Source organism: Nilaparvata lugens, chromosome 3 (genome assembly GCF_014356525.2).
Source record: "Nilaparvata lugens isolate BPH chromosome 3, ASM1435652v1, whole genome shotgun sequence".
Taxonomy (NCBI): Eukaryota; Metazoa; Arthropoda; class Insecta; order Hemiptera; family Delphacidae; genus Nilaparvata; species Nilaparvata lugens.
The window spans coordinates 76,899,883-76,919,940 of record NC_052506.1 but is presented as its reverse complement, the minus strand read 5'-3'; the positions used below and the strand labels follow the sequence as shown (position 1 = coordinate 76,919,940).

The window sequence follows — 20,058 nt, the reverse complement described above, 5'->3', positions numbered from 1 at the left end:
TCCCCTTCCTTCGGCTTCTCCTTTTCCTTCTCCTTCTTCTTTCTCATTAACATTTTAGGTACTTTTTTTTCTTCTTCTTCTTCTTTTTCTTCTTTTTCTTCTTCTTCTTCTTCATCTTCTTCTCCTTTTAATTTTTTTCTTCTTCTTCTCTTTTCCATTCCCTCCTACTTCTCCTTCTCATTCCCCTTTTCTCCCACTTCTCATTCTTCTTCTACTTCTCTTATTTCTCCATCTTCTTCCTTATTCTTCTTTTTCTCCTTTCCCTTCTCCTTCTAACTCTTCCTCCTTTTCCTCCCCATTTTACTTCACCTTTCATTTTTCTTCTTTTCTCACATTTCCTTATTGGTGTGTGTTTACTTGCAGAATCGACGAATGTGAACGCATCAGGTCAGTCGACACCGCAGCTGCAGCCAGGCACCCAGCAGCCGAGTCCGCGGTTCACGGGCCGCAAGAAGGGTGTCGACCCCGGACGGCAGACGACCGGCTCCAAGGCCGGCACACGCCGTCGGCATCTCGCCTCCTCCTCCTCCGGAACCTCTTCCGCCTCCTCTGATCTCACCTACCCTGAGGTCGAACGACGTCCTGAACTCAGAAATGGTTGGTGCTCTATTATCATTTTCTATTAACAATTTCAAATTGAATTAATTTTGAGAGCTGGCCGTTCCAAAATAATCTAATTTTCTTGGGAAATTTTAATTTTCGCATGAGGATTAGAAATACCCAGTTTAAGACGTTATTGTGAAAGCGATATAATATATATGTAGTAAAGGTTATCTGAAAGCATTTGGTTAGCGATACTCATGGTAGCAACATGTAATGAAAATACTCAATTGAAATGGCAAAAAACATGGCATAATATTTTTGACTTTCATGAGTTTCTGGATCGAACTCATGCACAAATGTTGCAAAAAATAGATAAAAGTTGATCAAGTAAGAAGATGAATTCCATTCTTAGAGAAATCAAGAGTCTCATTTCATACATACTCAGTTCAACTACTTATTTGGAAATAAATTATATTAAATAATTTTTGGAAAATTATAATGCTTAATTGAGCAATAATCATAATAACGGAACAATGGGAAAGGGTAATAAAGTGAATACTTCCATAAAAACGTGCTGCTGTATCGAATTAGTATTGTTGCAAAGCATTGTACAGTTATGGAAGTAAACTATGTGTAGTAATGATAAGATTAGGATCACATTCCCATTAAGAGTAATGTTTATAAAATGGATATTTTTCCAATTGATCATTCATTTTAAATATCAATTGAATTGAATGTTGCCATGGACATGATTAATTGAAGACATGTATGTGTTTCCCCAGTGAGAAAGCCTCATTATTGGACGATATTCCAAACAATGAATATAAATGAATATATATTTTGGTGCTGCCACCGTCATAATAATTTATATTTCGAGGAATGCTATCTTGAAATACTGTATTGATGCCCTCTAGATTTATGTAAGCTCGACACAGCTATAATATATTCTCATGATCTATAGTAACGAAGGATGATGAAATCGAACTTTTTATGCTCTGAAAGTGCATCAATACTTTAACATAATAGCTCTCACAACATTAACGTTTGCCCTGTGATGCATTTCAGATCTCTGGTAATAGTTTCCAAAGCTCGCTTGTAGAGATCTTTTCCACCCAACTTAACCCTTATGGTCCATTAGTTTGGTTTCATAGACGGTTGTCGGGATCATTACTCTGTACATTCAATACATCTCTATAAAGTATAAAAACAGTTATCCTGCATTTCCCATGTGTGCAAGAATCTATTGAAATGTCATTTCTTCCTAATGGCACGAGAACGAGTTACATTCAGTGCCATTCATAACGCAGTTCAATTTCTCAACCCCAATTCAACATAAAATGATCAGAAAAATGACCACCTTTTAATAGTGTTCTTGGATTAATTCTTAATAAATTCAGATTACATCTCACTGGCACTCTGAGATCCGACATACTTAATTCCCTTCATGGTAGTCCAGACTTGCTACAGTTATCTCGCTTCAAATAAATTAATATCAACGTGATACTGAAAACAGATTTTTATTCCAGAATCATATTCCTCCATTGTCATTAATGGAACACGTGATTTGATGATACGTGAGATCTTTTTTCAAACCATTTGAAAGATGGAAACCATTGAAATGGATTCGAATAGAAAAGTTCACAATACTTTATGAAGTTTTGTTAACTCAGAGATATGTTTTTCATTGCAAATGTCCAAGAAAAGTATTGTCACTCCATATACACCGTGTCCCACGAAGAGGTTTACACGTTTAATTTTTTATTACGGGCCAATTCATACACCGAACTTTTTAAAATTTCACACAGTTTACAAAGTAGGTTCTGGAAATAATCTGTGACAATTTCAGCTTCCTAATTTTTTGTAGATACAAAGTGGCGGCATAATGATAATTTTACCAATTCGCTTTCTATGAAAACTACTTTCATGAGTTATATATAATCTGACTTGTTTTACTGCGTTTCGGTAGTCCTGCTTCATTTGAAGGTACCAGAAATGAATCAAGCAATCTTCCAAGAACATGGTACGCCACCTCATTTCGCAAATGTCATGCAATCACTGAATAACATAATTCATGGCTGTTGGATTGGTCATGGAAGTGATCTTCTAAATTGGCCACCCCGATCTCCAAATTTTACTGTTTGTGACTTGTTTGACTTTGTGAACTGTTTTGAGGAAAAAGTTTATACCCTGTAAAGTAGTATTTGACCTACATATGCCCAGCTGGCTGTCTGTCGGTAGAGCATGAGATATTTGAATATTTCTGGTAATTTGACACCTGCTGAAATACCAATAGTTTATAATTCTTACCAGCTCTTCGAGGAGCTTATACCAAATTCTGCTATCAGTTACTGCAAACTGCTGCTGCTCTGTCAATCGGTAATTTTTACCGCTACATTGACCAGTTCCGCAATTATAGATGTTGAAGAGGCTGTAATATTGCTTCGACTTAATACTAAGACTCTGTATTTCAATCAATTTGATTCCAGTGAATAGGTTGATCCATTTAAAAAAATCTTGAGAGCGTATTATTTCTGAAGATTTAGTGATCGATACTGTATATCGCTGATTCATCCAACTTATCCGATGAAGAATACAGTTGGTTGATACTTTTATTAATGCGTCAATAATAATAATAATAAATACTAGTACAAGATTGGTCATGCAAGAAGACAGGATTAAAAATGAAAAGAACACCATTCAATCAATAAATATATAATTACAATAAAATCAACGAGCAAAAAATAATATATGAAACAATAAATGCAAAAAACAATATGAGAAATACACATGAAAAATATCACAGTTCGCTCAATTGAAATTCTTATTTTGCTCAATAGCATCAATTATCAATTTTCATGATTTTTGTATCAGCATACATTTTACAGATTCCTATAGCTCAATTATTTGACTCGCTTCTGCTTATCAAATTAGAATTCCATAATTAAAAATTTCAATAACACTCAACAATTCAATAATATTTGATACTTTAAATATAAAATCTCAAGGCATAGGTTCGGCCGTCAGTGGAAATTAGATAAGTAATTTATCTTGTGAACTTGAGCTCCTATAAATCTTATTATGCAAATAATAATACTGATATTGTGATTAATTTTTTAAATAGACCTCATGAGAAGAGAGAAAAATTGTGATTACCCTTTTAAAATGAAAGAATTTGCTAAAGGAATAGTTAGCGACCGAGCGATAAAGCTTCCTTATCAGTAACTGTATACCAGATAAGAGTACCGTTCTGTACTGCATATTTTCTAAAGAATTATTTAATAAAATTATAATTATTCTGCAAATAAAGCACGAACCATTTATGAATTACTCATTGAATTTTGAGGTTACACTTTGTTTACTATTGATCAGATGTTTTTGAAGCAGCTCAAACACAGCTGACTGATTCAACGTATTTTAAAATGTCATGCCAGATTCATGCAAGCTATAATATTATTTCTAAAAAGTAAAAAACTATCAATAAAGGACCAAGAATTTCGAATAAAAAATAAAATGTATGTATTATTGTTGAAATTATTTATTACTTAAAAAAATATATTATAATGTCAAGTATTATTGTAACTAACTAGGTCATAGCATGAACATCATATTATTGATAAGAGCAGCAGAAATTAATTATAACAGTCTCAGACATAATAAAAATTGTATAAGAATATTCATTTATTAATTATTATTTCAACTGAACCACATGGTGATTGAATCTCTTTGGCAAGTCTAAGCCAATCATAGTGCATAGAATTAGCACCAAAAGGCGATCGTTTGAAAACAACACATGTTAATCTACTATCAGACAACGAACCTGCCTTATCATATACGCTAGCACATGTACATTGTATAAGAGGAACTATGTCTAGGAGATTAAGCAGTTTTAAGAATTATATAAATTGAATTATTATCGTAATTAAAGGAATTATATTCTATTGCTTGCCACTGACGTCACGTCTACGTCACAATCGTTCTACCAATGGCAAATTTTCATGCAAATTTATTACACCGAGATTCTCAGAAAAAAGGTTCTAGCCAAGAAGCTTAGAGAAAAAGACTTCACTTCCCTTTTGAAATCCTCACCGTTCAGACCTCGTTAAAGTTACCAAGACCTATTCGTAAAAATTTTCTTCGATTTTATATGTTTTATTTGTGAGCCAATATTTTAGGCTATTCTAATTGTTATTTGTAAATCTATTTTCATCAATCGATAAATCAAAAGTTTAAATGTAAATTATCCCTTAATTAATTTGGTGAAGGAGATATTAAATTAAAATTCCCCACGTGCTGAGACCGAAGCCTGGACCCGCCGCCGACCAAACGATTTTGATCTAAAGAAGAAAACCACGACCGCCAAGGAATTTCACGTGAGTTATAAGTTTAAAGGGGCCCCAATCTACGCTTCGAAAAAATATTACAGTGCAGAAAGATATAAAATTTTCTTCGTTAAATTATTGGCCATGCCGTCAAGCGCTTATTAGTTATTAGGAGCCTAGAATTTATTAAATATAGAACTTATAAGAACTTGTAGTTGATTGACTATTCTCCGCTGCCAGAACCACGACCCCGAGCATTTTTAAAATATTTTATAATTCATTTCACCATTTTTTCACAAACTGTTAAATTTTATCAATTGTAAAATTCTGTCGAATCACGCATGGTGTCATGCAAGCACAAGAAAATTTCTAACTCTTTTGTTAATGCTAAATTATTATCAACCTGTTAATCAAATCCTGAATCTGCACTGTATGATCATATATTTTATTATAATATATTTCAATTTGTTAATTCGTCTTCTGAGTTCGATTATTTCTTAAGCCTATCAATTATTGTGTCTGACACGTTCTACATTATCAAGAACCGATCGAATACGATCATTGAAATAATTGAAGTAAGCTGGATATTGGAACAGGTCTAAGTGGATGTAGTGAGTGGGGTCAGATCGAGATATTTATTCTCTGTCCTTACCTGCTCATATATCAGCTTTTATCTGTTACCAACCTCGACTTAGGAGCGAATTCGTCAACTGTACAGCAGATGCAACCGGAGATCATATAATTTCCTACAATAGAGCTTAAAACCCGACAAGACTCTGTTCTCGAAATATATTCCGAACGATATCTGGTCCTTGTACCCTATCTTAATCTTCGGAACTTATTAGAGACGCAGTCCCGTAAATTATCTACATCGGGATTTTTGCTCGACCTGTATGATTTTGTATGCTCTTTCATCACAGGTAATAATTTTAAGGTATCCGTATTCAGTGTTTAGCGACCGCTACACTACTTATAAAAATTTCATCACCATACAATCTGTCATAAGAAGAATCAAGGGGTGAGCGAGTGTTTAGGCCTCCCGCGATTCCGACAATTGTATTGAATCTTGTAGTGAACCAATCAGTCTGGTGTACACTTAGCGTCCACGCACGCAGTTACAAAATTTATAACCTCAACACCGTTGATTCAGTGCAAGATTCACTCTACGTATGTGAGGCGAGTGAAAAAACCGCTTTACAATATTTTATGTGCATTAACTGAGCATATTTAATAATTTCAAATAGTAGTATATAATTTAACATTTAATTCTCACATATATATATTTTAAATATGACTTTTCCCTTATTAATATTACTTGCGCAATTAAGTCTAAATCAAGCTTGATTTTCAAGTTATACCCTTGACGCGCTAGCTTTATGAAAATTCTATCAATTCGTAGCACTGAGGATCCTCTTAAATAATTATGAACTCACGTGTAGATTTTTCACAAATTTTGATGATGGCCAGGATTCGTCTCATGTGTCCTAAGCCTTTTCTGGTGGGTTGCTGTCGTCCTCTCCAATGGGGATATTTAATTTAATAACATATTAATTAGATATTTAATTATTTTTAAATACATAAATCAAAACTTAAACTTTGGCAAAAATTAATTGTTGTACAATAAGGGATTCAGTCTAATGCTCTCATAATTGGTGGGTGTTCCTGGTGACCTCTGGCAAGCAAGTGAGCTGTTAGTCCTATTCTCTCTCGACGATACTTCCGAATTTTTTAATTTACAAAAAATTTGAATATCTCCTCTCATTGGTGGATTTTAAATACTCCACAATGATGTAATTTAGTACTGTCAAATAGTTTGTAATACAATAACATATTACTATATTAAGACTAAATATTCCTATCTTAAAATATAATTATATCTTAACTACATAGTTTCGTGCATTCTATAACAATTACAAATTTTTATAATTTCTATAAAGACCATGTGGAGATTTCGAATTTAATAATTTTTAGCACGGAGCAAATACTGTATTTTGATTGGTACATCCCCAAACTGTAGTAGGTATTAAGAGCAATGTTATAATTCGGAAAAAGGGCTGAAACAGGCACTTCGTTCTAGCGTGTTTCGGACGCTATTTTCCAACCAATAGTCATGAAAATGGTACCAAATTGTTCAGAAAGATTTGGACATCTGGCGCCGTACCGCCAAATTCCAATTTTCCAACTATAAAATGACTTTAAAATTCGATGAACTTGGAGAAAATTTGGCAAAGTTTGACGTTCAATAGGAAAAAATTGATAAGTGATATCAAAATTTGGCGGTACGGCGCCAGTTGTCCAAATCTTTCTGAACAATTTGGTACTATTTTCATGATTATCGGTTGGAAAATAGCGTCCGAAACACGCTAGAACGAAGTACCTGCAAAGAACTCTGAATCGAGAAAGCTTCAATTCCCTATTAGCCTTTCGAAAAAGTGTGGTCGAACTCACTAACACAGTCCCAACTTCTATGATTGTGAGTACACGCACTCACACCGGAGAACCGGAAAACTGGTTTTCAGTTGTCGAAGCAATTGATTGTTTTTGTTCAATGAGATAATATTGCCTGTCTTCTTGTCTGCGCTATTGTGTTTTATGTTATATACTATATTCATATAATTATGCTCTATTATTCTATATGCTTATACAGTAGTTTGACATCCATATTATTATTTATTCCCATTTCATTTCAATATCACATAAAATCTGTACTATATTCTATTTGTACAGCTATTTTGGAGACATGGTTCATTCTTCTCTCATCGAATTCTTTATTATCCATGTTGGGCCATGCATGGCAATTCAAATTCAACCAAGAACTTTACATGAAACTACCCGGGAAAAATTTAGTTTTGGAGAGATCAAGTTTTACATGTTTTTTTCTTATACTGTAATTAGAAAACAACCAATCATTCCTAAATTCTCGAAAAAAGTAAGTTATTGGATAATATGAATGAATATATATTTCGTTCATGCTTCAACGAAAATTTCTGCAATAAAAAAATACTTTTAGTATACTGCAAGATTTCCAAGATAAGCCAATTCTCTGTTCACTTTTTTTTATTTACATTTACTTTCTTTGAAGTGGTAATAGGGTACAAGTATTCAATTGGAAGAAAGGTGAAATGCAAAAACTAATGTACAGTATGACACTGTACATTGTCATTGTCCAGGAGTGGTAACGTTGTTGGGGGGGGGAGATTGCGCAGACTGCGTCCTTGTCATTGTAGTGAGGGGGGGTTTCCAATAGGGTCAATATTGTAACGACTGACGATCTTCTTGTTTGGAATGTTTTCTGAATCGTGCAGAATCACAAATACTTTGCTTCTGAATAAAATTATGCTTATATGAATCATAACTTTTTTTGGGTTTAGGCGCCTGCTGGCGCCTGCGCGGTAGATTCTATTAAATTCATAATTGACCAGAAATGAATTCGATTGTTTATAAAATAGAAAAATAGACAGTTATCAAATGTCCATTGTTCAGTTGTTTACAGGCCGTTGTACATGGTGATCTGCACTTGTTTTGGTGAATCAGGAATTAGGTACTTCTCGTAATATTTGCTACCGTATATTAGCCCAGTTCTGAATCGTGCTAATACAGTCACAAGTACTTTGCTTCTGAATAAAACTATGCTTATCATTGTAGCGTTATAATATTTAGCGTTGTTGTATGATTTGAATTGTTGTGCCCTGTTAATTATTTATTTATTTATTAGATTACCACAAACAATATAATGATCGGGAAAGAAAAAACAGGTTATTGCCCAAAACTTTTTTAATTTCCTAATTCAGTTTCAAATTGTGCAAATATTATACATAGGTTATGTCCATTTCAATTTTCTACACCAAATCACAATCTGAAAGTATAGATTAGAATAAAACAAACAATTTTAAATTTTGATAGATTGATAGTAAAACTTTTGTAAAAACATGAAAAAAAACTTTAAATTCACAAAATAAAGAATAAAACCACTTAAATTTTGAGCTCGAAAATATAACGTTCACCTTAGCTATATAACAGCTGTTTCATGTTATCATGGATAATAAAAACCAATTTGATTCATTATATTATTGGAATCATTTTTTGTTTGTGATTTTCCCTGATAATATACATAAATACATTGAAATATTTGATCCTGTACTCCAAACAATATTATTACTGGAAAAATTAATTCCTATCTAGAATCAAAATAAATATATTTAAATCTCAAGAATGAAGAATCATGATTTTTATTTGTCTATGCATAAACCATTTTATTAACAGCCTTCAGCACTTACTGTAGGTAAGTAATACTAGTATATATAATACTAGAATACTATAATACTAGTCGTCAGGCTCGCTTTGCTCGCCATATCCGTTTAGCCAGACATTTAGTCTGTACCCCCGACTGGATCGTCCTAACATATGATAAAAATGCACAAATGAAAAATGCAGGCGAGCGAAACGAGCCTGCTGATCTCATTCTTGGAAAATCCAGTCGGGGGTCCAGGGGAGCGAAGCAAGCCTGACGGCTAGTAGTAAATATAATATTCCCAGGAATAGCTCTGATTGAAGTAGCAGTACCCAATCAATTTTTCCTCGATAAATCAGGACCTCCTAAATATTTATAGCTATATAGGTATATATAGGTATATATCCTAAATAGGTATTGTCAGGATACAAAGCCTATGCCAGCATATTTTCTAAAATTAATGTCTAATTGAGGCATAAATCAAATGTACTCACGTCAAATTATGTAAAACTCATTTAATTATAGTTTTATTAAATTCTTACAGTATTATTTCGTATAATTTACCAATTTATTGTCAGAGTCATTTGTCAACTGCCTACCAATGTTTACTACCTTATTTTCAATAATTAGGTTAGAGTGAATTGCGCCAAAATTTGATGACAAGCCTTATCTGTCAGCTGTTGATACTGCCGGCTACTGTGCTACTGTGATATCTCTATATTGTCTGTTTTCATTTTAAAACTAACTCAAGCTTGTTCATTTCTGCAACCCCTGTTTATTTTCTGTTTATCTGCTTTAATTTTATAGTCTTCCTGTTTAACGTAATTTTTTGTCATTTTCTGTGTTTTTCGAACCTCTGTGTCTAATTTAAATATTAAAACCGCGTGGAAAAATTCCCATTGGTGGACTTTTCCTTATTAGGCACAGGATTGGTTCTTGCCCAAATCACGTGGTTCTTCTTCTCAGAAGAAGACCAGGTGATTTCCTCTTTTTGGGAAGAAGAGACTTGCCTTCTGAGAATCGAATTATCAGGACCCGTTTAATTTGTCCTATTAAAATTAATGTTTAAATGGTTTCTCTTCTTGTTAAATGTAATATATCCAGTGTGTTAAATGTGTAGCTCCTCTGTAGTCTTGTGCTCTTAAATTAAATTGGAAGGCAAGTTCAATTTGTATAAGCTTATTCCTGAGGAAGAATTGTGAAACTAAATCCTGGGTGTCGCCATTCCACGCCAGATCTTCAAGTGAAATAAAATTATTAAGTGAATTGGGGCCCCACGATCGAGTTGGTGAGCGAAAAATACTTATTCTATCCAATCAGTGAATTGAGAAAGCTACAATTTTCTATCAATTAATTATTGTGAAAGAGTGCAGGACTATATCCTCCTATAATACCGTGTAACCCCTATTAAAATCCTAATTGCACTATATTACCAAGAACATTCATATTATTATCTCATATCAAGAACATTTATTACCAAATTTTGAAAACTCTATTATTCCAATTTGTCAATTATTTAATTAATTATTATTATTTGATTCTCAACGATTATAATTCATCAATAAATTTGCATAATTGTTAACCAGTTTCAGTAATTTCTCTAATTAGATCCTGCTCAGTTCGGTCTATAATTACCATATTGGTTTTCCTCTGTAGGAATTATTTCAGGTATTGGAATATCAATATTGAATTTACTTGTTATTCATAAGAAATAAATTACATTCGCTGTGCTCGGGTTTTGAATTGCCTGGAGATATTGGTAGGCTATCACGCCTGATTCTCAGGCAGTTTATATCAGAGTACGGCGGAAATATTATTTCTTGTGGAATTGTAGGATATTCTGGACGGGTGTAGGCAGCTCTGCCGGCTGATTTTTTATCCGAATTACAGGTGTTAAGCGTCCAGAGGCTCTTGCGAATCCACAGTATTTAGGAGGTACTGGATAAATTGGTATTTAGGAGGTCCTTGATAAATGCATTTCAATCTTCAACTTGGTGCCAACCTAACAAAGTCAACTCAACTCAATGCCAATATGAAAAAAAAATTTAATTTAATTACCAGAACAACTGTTTCGAAGAGGAACAGAACAACTGTGATCTCTCTAGATTATAGTTCTATATTAACATATGGTATGGACATTTCAATTATAATTCTAAGATATTGGAATAAGAAGAATATACATGCTAAAAGACGAACTTTAAACCCTCAAAAACCACCCTTAGAGTTAAATATCGCCAAAAGATTTCTTAGTGCGCCTCTAAAGGGCCAACTGAACATACCTACCAAATTTGAACGTTTTTGGTCTGGTAGATTTTTAGTTCTGCGAGTGAGTGAGTAAGTCAGTCAGTGAGTGCCATTCCGCTTTTATTATATAGATAGTGCACTCATATATTAATGAACTTGTATGTCGATTTAGAAGAATTAGTCAAATGAAGTGTTCTTTGATGACACTGTTGAAGCAATAGAATACCATCTATAATAGCCAGGCTACTCAAAAGCAGATCAGTCATGTTAGAGCAGCCGCAGAATGAGTAGACAATGCAGTGTATAATAATAATATAATAATGGACTTTTCTAGGAATAGAAGACTGATGTGAGAGTGAGTGCGCGTGTCAATTGTGATAGTGGTGCTACTGAAGTAATGAACTTCTTTCTCTAGAAAGAGAAGACTGATGTGTGAGAGAGCGCATCGATTGAGAGAGAGTAGAGCTATGAAGACCGATGTTTTTGAGCCAGCATGCTTTTTGACCCCGTTCCCCATCTCATCAGTTAAATTTACCTAGTACTACACTTTTTGAACAGCCTTCCTAGACATGCCTCTTAATGCGCTCAATAAAAATAAATCCCATTTCCTTTATCTTTTTGTTTTGTTTTTAATAATTTTTGCTTATGCTACATTATGATCGTTTTCTTAATCGTTTTTTGTGACATTTATTTGACATGCTTAGTTTACAAACCCTCTTGTCCTAGTCTTAATGAATGCTACCTAGATGCAATTATTTTGCTAGCGAGTGTCTAATTAAATTGTAGATGCACAGCTTGGTCGTTATTGATATTGCCGACAAGCGCTGTTTATATAGAACCTAACCTCAAATTCACACAATATATTATTATTTCATTAAATAATTGAGAAATTGATTTTCATTTCAAGCTGTTAGCCATAATCTTGGCTTTTCTAGTCGTTATCATCTTATCTATATCTTTGATTGATAACACCATTTGTGACAGATATTTTTGCTATTCTGTCTGAGACCTAGTAAAGCCGGCTCCAGACATGAGTCATTCGGCAAGCAGCGAATGTTCGGCGTTCGTCAGTCATATTTTCCTTATAGTGATTTTTCACAAAATAATATCATACTGCAAGAAATGAAATATTTTTCATTTGTTTGATAATTGATTATTTGATTTGATATGATTTAATATTCATAGTTTATAGAATTAATTGAAAATAATGGAAAATCAAAGTTTGGAAAAATTGCACTTAGTGCATTTTCCTTGTACGCCCATGATAATAAAGTGACAGAACTCAAATCTTGTTTAGAAACCTTCCTCAACTTAATGCCAACCTTACAAAATTGGACTAAGTATTAATTTAGTTACCAATTTCAACCATCTGTTTTGGAGAGGTAGTATCTCTAGATTATAGTTCTATATTAACATATGGTATGTACATTTCACATGAACATTCGTCCACTTTGATGTGTTCAAAAGTCCCACACCGACCGGGAAAACAACGAGCACGAATGTTCACTGCTTGCCGAATACCAAACATCCATCCACACTACTCGTGATTCGGCGAGTATGCTAGGTGTTCGCCGAATGCCGCATGTCTGGAGCCGGCTGAAACAACAAGCACGAATTTTCGCTGCTTGCTGAATAGACAAACATCCATCCACACTACTAGCGATTCGGCGAGTCGCTGCTCGGTGTTTGCCGAATGACGCATGTCTGGAGCCGGCTTAATTAATTTCAGTTAATGAAATTTCTATTGGTATCAAAATGTACCGTCAGAACCCATAGCTTCAATAATGATGAGGAACTAAAACGATCAATAAAAGAACAATCTCCAGATTTAACTGTTTGTGACTTGTTTGAATTTGTGAACTGTTTTGAGGAAAAAGTTTATATCCATAGCTTCAATAATGATGAGGATCTAAAACGATCAATAGAAAAGGAACTTCTCCGGATACCGTGGAGTTTGTTTTTAAGAGCTTTCGAATAATTTCTCAAGTGCTGTTATCAGTGTGTTGCTGTGAATGGGTTTCAATCCTAATTTTAAGGTTTTCATTACTTTAGTTTTTAACTTTTTATAACTCTACGGTTTTTCATTAGTCTAGTTCCTAGTTTTTTTATTTAGACGTCATATTACCCTTAAGTGCAACAATAAAAATATTTTATAAACCCAAAATTACCTTTTTGAAGCATCGTTTTTCAATATGCCGCCATTCTGCTTCTACGAAGATTCCTGTGATCTAACAGTAAAAATTTTCTTCTTAATTGTACCTTAAAAATCGAATCACACGCCCCAGGCACGTGCCTAAAATGCTTGGATGAAAAACATCACTGCCGGTGCAGTAAGTCGCTTTCTAGTGAGACGAATGTGATGAGAATTGATATCTTGCTTGAACAAAAGATTCAGAAGAGGAATGAGTTGTTGATTGAATGGATCGCTGATCAAGTAGTACAAAGAGTGGCTGTTGAGGTGTTGAGTGAGAGAGAGGTGCGCTGGCCGAAGTTGGAGCGGCAACAAACTTGTCAGATATACATTGCTCGGAAAATCAGATTTGCCCTAACCAGATTTGTTAGTAGGTAGGTGGTGGCGACGGAAGGGGGTGGGTGGAGGGAAAGGTCAGGTGTAGGTGGGCAGCCATGGTGGTCTCACGGAAACAGCCAAAGAATGGAGAAGCGAAGGGAGTGAGGCATTACCCATTATAATTAAGAGCCCCCTGTAAGGGCCAGGTCCATTAAGCAAGAAGGGGGGCTGTCGTCGGAAGGGCGCAAAATGTCAACAGAAATTTGGCCCGGCGTCTGTTAATGAATCCAATTAGGAGGCTGGAAAAAGCTCGTACTCGTGCTACGGCTCTGGTCGACATCATCGGTCTACTCGCCAATGCCAACCAGGTACCCGGCACCCGGCACCCGGCACCCGGCACCCGGCACCCAGCACAGTGCATCTTGTTAGCTGCGGTGTCTACGCTGTCAAACTTTATCCCCTGGAAAACTTTTATCTACTAATGGAGTTTGCCTCTCTCTCATAACCGGTTTAAGTACTCTTATGTTTCCCGGGTGCTGCTTTTCACGTCCATTACACGCGATGGTCTTCCAGCCTCAACGTCCATCGACCACTTTTCAGCGATTGTAAGAACTCTGCACTTCCGGAAACCCCAATTTCACGAGCAGACCCATCCATATGGCGACGATTTCGGCCTGAAGAGAAACTCAACATGCAATATAGTCCTACTCAGTGATCAGCAAGTCCAATTAAGCTACTGAATGCTTGACCATTCGCACACAATCATGAAATTGACCTGCCCTATATCCTTATCTGTTCTTGGCATTTCGTCTTACCTTTCATCTCTTTCTGTTTATCATCGTATATTGATTACAATATGGATGGATGAGGAGACTTTACCAAGCATGTTTTTTTGTAACGTTCGGTTGGAGCATAGACGATTGATTTATCTATTGAAAATATATTACCTGAAAAGAATGATACAACGTATATAATGATACCAAAGAGGTTTACAGCTGAACGCCAAAACAAACTTATGCTATATTTTCTCCATGGTTGAAGTAGGCCATTATTTCAATTATGTCTCTGCTGTAATCCTCCGTGAATGTATTCCATATTGATTTTTTCAAATTTGAATATAATAAACTTAACTGTCATGATTCGAGAAAATTTTGTTTTTCATAATCGAATAGTTACTGATATCATTTAATAGTATTTCAATGCCATAAATTGTTACTGAAACTAACCTTTCTATTGTAATACTGAGATTGTCGAATTCTTTTCGACTTCTCTTCTCTATCAATTATAGTTATTGTTGGATCTGAGAACCAACTACTGTTGATGAGAATGATAATAACTTACATCGGAGCTGAGTTATGACTTGTTTGTTAACATGTTGCAATGGCGATCACAATTATAACTTGACATTGAAACAATGATTTGCAGAGCTTTGTGAGGAGTCTCCGCCGGAGCCAGCCCCGCCAGAAGTACCCCCCAGGGGTCCCTCGCTCACACTAAGAAGTGCCCGGCTCGACTCCAACTCAGCTACTTATGTGTTCCCCTCTCAAGGTAAGAGCATCACTTCTCTTGCTTATTCGTTTGATGTTTTCATCTGACTCAACTTTATAAGTGAAACTTTATAAGGAAACTTTTATAAGTGTAACTCTACTCGATGACAAAGGATCAAGTTATTGAGTGTTTCATAACAAATAAAGTGGACTGAGCTGCCGTGGAGCAATATGGAAACTTATAGTTGTTCTTTGGGAACTTCTATTGGAATCTAGTCTCAATGTAGACTAACATTTTTCAAATATATCTCACAGATTTCATTCTGTATCGTCCTTTAGAATTCTATTGATAAATAATAATTCAACATTTAAAGATTGGCAGTTCAAAAGCAAATCGAAGATAGATGAATGCTCACTTTCTCACTATTCACTAGTATGTGAAAGATTACTATAAGAATATTCCAAATAGAATTAATAAAAACAATATAAAAACTTGTAGTACCCTTTATTAGAAGCTTCAAAATATTTCAACGACCATTTTCGACCATAGGTCATTTTCAAGTTAAAATTTTGAAAACATTTGAATTACATGTTTTGATTTGAACAAAAGTAGCCCATATAAGTGAAGTGATTCCAAATAGAATGTTTATCTTTTGAAAGTTTTAGCAATAATTCTATCAAGATTTCAAATTCCAACGAGATACGTAGATCTCGCTACAACAACTCGCCAATTTTACTATGGATTATTATTCCAAGATAAATATTGATGTGATTATTAGTTTTGTCAATAAAGCTGTTCATTTTCCTGCCTAGCATGGAAGTTTTCATCAAGCTAATACATTTTTTACGATATAAAAGTCGGAATTATTGGTGCCCGATGGCTGATAGAAACATGACAGTGTCAGTGTCGATTATTTTCTCCAAACAAGTTGGACAAAAGTGAATTTTGTAAAATGTTCGACGTCCGTTACCTGTCAACTCGAATGTAGCGCATATGGGACAGAGTGGTCTCAGAGATATAGGTTTGAAAATTTGTTAGGTGAATTCTGTGAAACTGCGATAGGAGAAACTGGATGGATTGACATGTCTTGTTGACTGAAAAAAGGCCGTAAAAAGTGAACAGTGGCTGGTGTTGTTGTCATGGGTACATGGCCGTAGAGAGAGCATTAGGTAAATTAACAGCGCCAGGTAAACAGGGCAAAAATGTTAAGCCCGCCCTCCCATTAGGGTCAGACGAGCTGTGCACCGTGTAATAGGGTTAATGGAGTCTGGATTAGTGCACGCAGAAATTCAATTGCGATCCAGCGATCATCATTCGTACTCTGCGAATACGCAGCATCCACCCTTCTCACTCCCTCCCAAGCTCAACCCGTCATCACTTCTTTGTTCTATACTCCGGTCCAAATGCTTTGTGCTACGTTTCGGCTTAAAACCTGATACGTAATGTCGATCAGGCCTGCTCGCTTTCTCGAATGAGCCTGGTTGGTTGATTTTGAATGCATTAGAGCAGCGATTATAGAGTGGGCCTAAAATTTGATACAATGCCAGATGCGTATGTTTATGTTACTTGATGGCTTATCAAATAACACTCTCATCAGATTACTAATTCATCATTCACCTCTCTCCCAGGATCATAGAGAATACAAGCATCAAATATGATGGAGAATCTCTTACTTTAATGTAAGATGCTCCAATCGAGAATAGGCTCAATCAGGTAACTTCAGTGATGTTTGAATACTAATATCAGAGAGATGTTTGTATATATTATTGTTGATATGTTTATATATATAATTGACACGGTTGTGGCCGTAGTCGAGTGGATCAGATGCTGGCTTTATGATTCAGAGGCCCGGGTTCAAATCCCGGCCCGGGCAAGATATTTATCTCGGGCCACTCCCGTGTTTCGGATGGACACGTTAAGACGTCGGTCCCGGCTGCCTAAAAAGCAGTCGTTAAGTCATGTCATAGGCCCTGAAATTGATCAGTTGCGACCTGAAAACTCTGACACCAGACCTGAGCCAGCCAGGTCACTCGATATTATTATTATTATTGTTCATATTGATCCTCAAATGAGAGTCAAGATTAATTGCTCACAATAAATTCAGTGTTGAATTTGAATATCGTGGAATTTGTTCATTCTCAACCGTTTTTTACATTTCAATTCTACAATAAAATATAGAAAGAAATTGATATCTCACATCATCTCGATTTTTCAAATGTCATAAGACCCACTTCAAAAGAAAACTTATTGCAAGCTTCTCATTTGCAAACTTATGCAAATTTTGACTTGGAAGTGTAATAAGCTTTTTTTTCAGATTGCTGGCTGAGTTGATTGGAATATGATTAATCTCCACCTCCAATCCACTTGACTCACGTTTTCAAGGAGCATAATGAGTCGAACATTTTTCATGCACCAAGTACTTTTCAACATCAGACCCAACTGCAGTATTATCAAATATCACAAATTCTATCAATTATCATTCTTCACAGACCCAATTTTTACTGTTTCCATAATTACTATCCCTTGTCTAGTCCAGTAAGAATTATTTCAATCTAGCATCCACTTCGACGTTGCTTGGAACGAATCAGCAAGTACTCTTGTTAGTATAGAAGCATTTTATGAATGAACTTATCAAGAAGCTGAAGCTGGAGTGGAAGAGCATAACGAATCTGTCAGTGGGACTGTTACAGTGTTGTTGTTGATTGAATTAGTGCGGGGAGGGCGACTGTTGAGAGCAGGGCAGAGTAGGGCGGAGTGGAGTTGTCAGGCGGTTGCGGTCAATTGTTGTGAGGACTGTACTCAAGCCACTGCCGCCGACTGCGTTGCTCGTCTTCGTGTTAGCAGTGCAAGTTAGTGGGATGTGGGCTAGGAGTGCCGAGTGGTACCGGTGCAGAGTGACCAGTGGTACTGGTGCTTGCCATGCTGGCGTCTGTGCGTGCAGCGGTTGCGGTTTTCAGTTGGATGCCCGCACGCACACTTTCGCGACACTAATGTGCAGTGCATCGCAACAACATAACATGTGTGAGCTCACGATCATATCAGGTAATGTCAGGTATGCACCTGCGTTTTACAACAGCTCCTCTACAGAGCCCTTCAATGTCGTAATTATTTCAGAACACGTTTCCGGCGAATGTTGTAAGCCCGAACACCAATTGTGATGTGATGGCTACGCTTTTAACCAGGTACCGGGGTAGCAGCCTCCACTGTACCACATCGCTTCAACCAAATCGAAATCTGCAGCCGCTGTTTTGTTAGCTCGCCTCGTTTGCTTTATTCACAGAAGCCCCAATTGAAGGTCAAACACTACACTACATTCTCCTTACCTCAACAATACGTCACTGGAACAGAGCACTGTTTCAAACACACAAGAGCCTCAAATATGCATGCTTCTCATTTACTTTGCTCGTTTGTCAGTGTTTGTTCACAGAGAGCCTGCCTGAAAGAAATGTAAACTTCAATTAGTACGGTACATTTTGGACTGATTCTTGATAACTTTGCTTTGAAAATGAAAGTTGAATTCCTTTTTTAGAGTCGAAATTTTGAGATTTATGAGTTCTAAACGTCTTGTTCAGAATATTCTCATTCATAGAACTATATGGAACTTGCTATTCACAGCATTTTCACATTTACAATGGATTCAGCAATGTAACTCAGAGCTATTTGGGATAAAATAGAATGATACTCTGATTTTCCATAATAATCATCATCACAATAATATAGCTCGCTAATGAAATTCCCCAATTCCATGTGAGGGCTATTTAAAATTATTTGAATACAAATATTAAATATAACTCCTAAAATGGTTAAATTATCAAACATTGTGAACATATAGTGCACTACGAGCAAATAAATATTGTAATTGTATGAATGAATACAGTTAATAATTGACGAGAAAATTAGAAACCACCAATGAAACAATGTTGACATTGGGATTATATTTTCTGCATTGTGAATACAAATGGAATTAATAATTTTCTAATTATTATATTTATTGACTTATTAATATTTATCAAAGTCTTCTTCCATATTCGATTTGATTCAGTTTGAGGTTTTGGAGTAAACCATACTCTACAAACATATTTGCTTGGAAATCATAGGAAGGAGTCCTAATTCATCATAGTTTCTCAATATTATATTGTTCATGGTTCACAACACAGCAACAAGATGATAATAGATAATAATTAATTTTTATCAATCTATGAACCAATTGAGTTTTTATTTTTCCAATTATTTGAGGAGAAGAATGATTTATAATATTATATGAGCAATGTTTAGAATATCTGTCAAGGATTGATTTTCTTGGAGTTCATTGACCAAGTTGTGGTGTGTGAGACGAGGGGCTGGTCTACGAATAGAAGCCAAATCGTTTATCGTTCTCCCGCTGCGCCTCCGCTATCAGCCAATTAACCAATCAGCGAGCTACAATTGTCTCCATTAATTGTGGTGAAAACGAGCATCCAAGTACGATAACAATGAATTCGGTGCACTTCCATTAATCACTCATTACATTCAAGTGTGCGTTGAATGGGCTTCATCCGTTCAGCGCATCGCATCACTCCAAGCTGCATTTCAGCTCTGATTGTTTGCCTGTGGCTTCCCAATGCGCCTCCACGGAAAGGAGGCTTGTGGCTTCCATCCCTGATAATTGTGTTCATGATTGTATGCATTACTTAACATACATTCTATTGCTAGATGAGTCTACATGGATGTCAGGAATGTTGAAG

General features: G+C 35.6%; 1 protein-coding gene across 1 annotated transcript in view; it reads left to right on the top strand.

The window, feature by feature from the left end:
• LOC111053303 (teneurin-a) overlaps nucleotides 1-20,058 on the top strand; it is a 419,100-nt gene that overhangs the window by 151,579 nt on the left and 247,463 nt on the right. Inside the window, exons 6-7 of the mRNA XM_039422899.1 lie at nucleotides 364-597; nucleotides 15,272-15,394. Coding sequence (XP_039278833.1) covers nucleotides 364-597; nucleotides 15,272-15,394 — 357 coding nt within the window. The remainder of the gene's footprint in view (nucleotides 1-363; nucleotides 598-15,271; nucleotides 15,395-20,058) is intronic.